This window comes from Nicotiana attenuata, unplaced genomic scaffold, assembly GCF_001879085.1.
Source record: "Nicotiana attenuata strain UT unplaced genomic scaffold, NIATTr2, whole genome shotgun sequence".
NCBI lineage: Eukaryota > Viridiplantae > Streptophyta > Magnoliopsida > Solanales > Solanaceae > Nicotiana > Nicotiana attenuata.
Window position 1 is genome coordinate 210,323 of NW_017671267.1, and position 5,360 is coordinate 215,682.

The 5,360-nt window shown below is 36.8% G+C and overlaps 1 protein-coding gene across 1 annotated transcript in view; it reads left to right on the forward strand.

The window, feature by feature from the left end:
• The window catches only part of LOC109207174 (casein kinase II subunit alpha-2-like), a 10,934-nt gene extending 9,081 nt beyond the window's left edge, over positions 1-1,853 (forward strand). The window contains exons 7-10 of the mRNA XM_019370055.1: positions 674-756; positions 835-898; positions 984-1,052; positions 1,297-1,853. Coding sequence (XP_019225600.1) covers positions 674-756; positions 835-898; positions 984-1,052; positions 1,297-1,356 — 276 coding nt within the window. The 3' untranslated portion in view covers positions 1,357-1,853. The remainder of the gene's footprint in view (positions 1-673; positions 757-834; positions 899-983; positions 1,053-1,296) is intronic.
• The last annotated feature ends 3,507 nt before the right edge of the window (positions 1,854-5,360 follow it).

The window sequence follows — 5,360 nt, forward strand, 5'->3', positions numbered from 1 at the left end:
GGTTTGGCAGTGGATTTTTTTAATTTCTATTTCATGTCTACAGCATGTCATATCAAATCACGTGCAGGCCAGAAATCTTTTATTTGCATTGGGGGATGGGTGTGACAGGGTTATAGGTGTTCCGTGCAGATACTTCAAAATGTTCTACATAATTAGCAAAAGGCTGCACGTACTAATATTGGATAGTTACAAATACCTATATCGGATGCGTGCCATTAAATGAGTCTAGACATAAGCTTGGCTACGGCTAAGCAAATGGAAATAGTTTGTTGGTGGGTGTCTCTGAAATGCAGGACTCGTGTCTGCTCTCCAAACAATTAAGTAAATGGAAAGTAGGTTCGCGATGCATATGATTTCTTTTGAGCTAGACTGATCTATGTTCATTGCAGTCCCATTTCTGTTTTTGTTGAACTGTGGTCTTGCACCTGTGCTAAAAATAATCACCCTTGGCTCACCTAACTCAACTGTCAGTTCAGCCCTGCCTTGCTCAGTATTCATCATCCTTACCGGGTCTTAAAAGAATTCTAAATTGTTTTGGAAGATGATATGACCAATTTTTTTGTAAGATTACCAGGGTAAACATGAATGAGTTGTATATTTGCATTTAGAGAAGATTACAATGCTTTGATGTGGAGACCCCTTAAAAGTTCCCTTTTTATGTTTTGATCATCAGATTCTGGGGACTGATGAATTAAATTCTTATCTAAACAAGTATAGATTGGAATTAGATCCTCATCTTGCAGCCCTTGTTGGACGGTTAGTATTGTCAACTCAAAAACTATATTTTCAAATGGATCATTCTCTGCTAGATAATTAGACTTTTTCATTGTTCAGACATAGTAGGAAACCATGGTCGAGGTTTATTAATTTGGAAAACCAACATCTCGCAGGCCCCGAGGTATGAAAGCTAGTTTCGATAGATTTTATAAATACAATGAGGTGAAATTCTGTTTACCTAAAAATGTGCAATGCTTATTTTTCAGGCGGTTGATTTTGTTGACAAACTGCTCCGCTACGATCATCAGGAAAGACCAACTGCAAAAGAAGCAATGGTAAAATCCTCCCTGCCTTTCGTTTTTTTTTTCCAGCTTATTAAATAAATAAAGAAAGTTCTCTCGTTTCCCAAAATAAATAAATAAATAAATAAATAAATAAATAAAGTTCTCTCTTTTCCTTAAATGAAGGTTAAAATTCCCAATTTTTTCCTTTAATCGTCTTTGATTTCTACTGGGCAATATGTTGTCAGTTCAAGGTTCTTAGAAATGTTGCCCACTGTAACTGTGATCGACATTGCAGGCTCATCCGTATTTTTATCCTATACGAAATGCTGAAAGCAGTAGAATCCGCACTCACTAAAAGATCTAGCATCCAATGGACCAAGTTCTCTGGTGACAGCCAATTATTGTGAACCGCTTCAATTAGTTGAGTTGCTGGTTATACTAGGTAGTTCTCTGTATGCCAGCTTCTTGTTAACTGTATTATCTCTTTTAGCTGTGTGAGACCTGAAAGAGTGAGCAAAATTCAATTTGTTTTCTCCATTCCTGGTTTACTTTCCTCTTAATTTATTTTCTTTTCTCTTATTTTTTGTGCTTCTGAAGAATAACTATATGAATTCGTTCAGAGTGTAATGTGTTGAAACATTAAGAAATATTGAGCAGATGGATGGTTTTCCCTAGTATCTCCAAAAAGTCAGATGACTCGAGGACTATATAAGTATTACTATGGTCCTACCTAGGTTGAGAATAATATTTTGCTACCACAAAGAAAGGATTTGGTAATGTACTGTACAAACATTTACAAACCCATGAACGTACATGTATTCATATCTAAGAAGATGCTATTTCCGCCTTTAATTCTGCAAGTCTTTCGTTTTGTTCCATATGTTTTCGCATTTCAGCCGTAATGCTTAAAGGGCAATAATTGAAGGTTGCCATCTATATTTATGACTACACTCTTTTTGTCCTTATATTATGATTAAATGTTCGAAACCCAACGCTTTCGTAAGAGTGTAACTGTAGGTTTCAGGTGGCAAGAGTATTCCTTGTCGAGTGGTAGCAGGTACTTGAATAAAAAATAGTTTGACTATTCAAATAGTAATAATTTCATATGGAACGGGACATAAAAAGCTTTCCCAGTATTTTTATTTGGATTACCCTTGTAAGTTTATTTCTTTGTGAGTCTTTACTCATTTACACAACTTAAGAAAAATGAGGTGATTTGTTTTGGCAAATGTATAACCTTCACCTCGCTAGACAATATTTTCATTATTTAACTTCCTAAGGCATATACACAATTGACTAGAGGTGGTGCTGGCCTGCTGGGGACCAAAATAATGTGGGAGAGACAGCTTAAGGACAGTGGAATCCAAGTTTCTCCTCACAATCTAATCAGCTTCTGGTACTCGTTTGGTCCTACGGTGTCTTTGTCACGACCCGGTTTCCCACCCTCAGGAGTCGTGATGACACCTACTAATGAAAGCTAGGCAAGCCAACTATTTGAACCAAATATCTTTTCCCATTTTTAATCCTTTAACGATTAGGAAACAACAAATTATAAACAGCGGAAGAAACGATAAAATATTTGAACAAATATTCAAAACATCTTAAGCAACATCTACTCAGAACTGGTGTCATGCTTCACAGACAGTCTAGGATTTACTACAAACAAGGCCTGAAAGATGAATAATACACTGTTTCTGAAATATATAAATGAAACAGGATAAAGGAATAGAGGGAGACGCCAGGGCCTGCGGACGCCTGCAGGACTACCTCGGAATCTCCTACTGGGCAGAAGGCTGCCACTCAAGCTAAGGTCCGAATGCTGCTGCTCCAGGATCTGCACACAGTGCAGAGTGTAGTATCAACCGACCCCATGTGCTGGTAAGTGTCTAGCCTAACCTCGGCGAAGTAGTGACGAGGCTAGGACCAGAGTAACAACAAAACTTGTGCAGTTATATTATATACAGCGAAAAATAAAACAAAAATAAACAATTAAAGATAGGAGGGGGATATGCTACGAGAGAATATCATTTATCAATAGTAATTCAAGAGAAAGCATAAAGACAATTTAGAATTCACAGCACAAGAACAAAGAAATCGTAACCAACCAATAAACACCTTTTATTATCTACTGTTGCGGCGGGCAACCCGATCCAAATCATAAAAACACTGTTGCGGTGCGCAACCCAATCCATATTATTTATCACTGTTGCGGCGTGCAACCCGATCCAAATATAATATTGTTGTTGCGGCGTGCAATCCGATCCAAACATAATATTGTTGCGGCGTGCAACCCGACCCAAATATAGTATTGTTGCGCCGTGCAACCCGATCCAAATATATTATTGTTGCGGCGTGCAACCCGAACCACATATACCGTTCAACACAAATCACAAAGAGAGTCCCGGCAAGGGATCAATAAGGAAACAACACTATCCCGGCAAGGGAAAATCAGCTATATCCAAACTTATCCCAACATCTAACTTCCTCAACTAGCACCAATACTCAATCATAAGTAATTTCCATGAGAATAATCATAATCCTTGTTCAACATAGAGAATCAACAACTTAGGAATTCGTAGTATTTATTAAGAACACAACAATTTCAATTTAAGACTCACGGTCATTGTCACACCTCCTTTTTACCGCCAAGGGGAATTGGGAGTTTTTCCAATTTAAGTGACATTAATCGAAATGAGATTATTTAATTATTTTAGAGTCGCCACTTGGGATAATTTATGGTGTCCCAAGTCACCGATTTATTTTAAATCCCAAATCGAGGAAATTTGACTCCGTTTAAAGTCTGCGAAACCAAAAGACCGGGTAAGGAATTCTATTAACTCGGGAGAAGGTGTTAGGCATTCCCGGGTTTCGTGGTTTTAGCACGGCTGCTTTAATCATACCTGGCTTAGTTAAGTTGTTTAATTACGCGTTTTAGAACCTATGTTCGTTTTACCTTCTACCGCTTTTAATTACTCGATTATTCGCGATTATGAAATTATCTTGAAACGAGTCACGCGCACGTATACTCATTTCGTTCGGCGCGTCAAGAATCATGTCACGCGTACGTGTACATAATTAATAACACTTTATTATTATCAAGAATGTTTGGCCGAGATTGCGCGACACATACCTCGATTTATTTTGAAAATTATAATTATGTCACGCAAACGTGTACGCAATCACAATGATAGATTAAGTCGCGCCTAAAGCAAGCTACGATGTTCGAGGATTGATTAATTTTCTAAAGTAACATATGAAATCCATTTTTTTTTGGGTAGCCAAACTTACTGCATGGAAAGGTTAGGCTAGCTCCAATCCAAACATAAATGAACTTAGAAGTCTCACTTTTTATAAGATCAGACAGAATCTTGAATATTCTAAAATCAATTAACACATGGTTTAAACTGACGAGTTTATTACGGCAAAGCGAAACAAAACGTGAACACAAAACGCAATACTAAAACACATGAACACAAATAAATAACGTGAACAAAAATGAAACAAAATATAGAGATACATCATAGGAACACAAACAAAACGAAATAAAATAAAATAACACTAAAGCAGCAGACAAAACATGAACACAAAAGTTCTTTGTGTTTAGTCATATTTAAAAAAAATGCATATGATCTTACTAACTTTAGTAAATAGTGCATAAAAATATGTGTGATTTGATTAGAAAGAAGTAAAACCTCAACAATTCGACGAACGATTGCAAGCAAAAAATGAGTTATTCCACTCCATTGCATCAAAGGAAGAACTGCACCACTAGGAACAATCCCTATAGCTCCATGCACAACTTCCAAGAATGCATAACACTTTAAGATTGAATTAATGAAGGACATCCTTGCAAGTTTAAACAACATCAATGTCGTTCATGAATGAAACTGGAATTAAAATTCGACAACAGCACTTCAAATCTACACCGGAACCACAGACCAAAAACACGAACAAGACCTCAGATGTGAAAACCTCAACAGTGATCGATCTGTTTGTATGAGAAAGAAATTGGAATCCATGTATTTATATATGTTTGGCATCAATCAACTGCTGGAGATGAAATTGTTTTAGTGAACACAAAGAGTTTGTGATATTGCATCTTTCTAATGGAAAACTTTGTGCTCGTTTCTCCTCCGTTTTTGAACTGAGAATCAATGTTCTATCCTCTCTGTTTTTTTTTCAGTCCCTTTTTCAAGGTATTCTTCTCCCTTCTTTATAAAGAAGAATGAAGGTGGTTATATGGAGATGTGGGTGTGAGTGTGGGATCATGGGTAGAAGACGTGAGCAAAGTGGGGAAATGAGGAGTTGGATAAGATTTTGCTCTCTCTCTCTCTTTTTTTGTTAGTTTTTTTTATTATT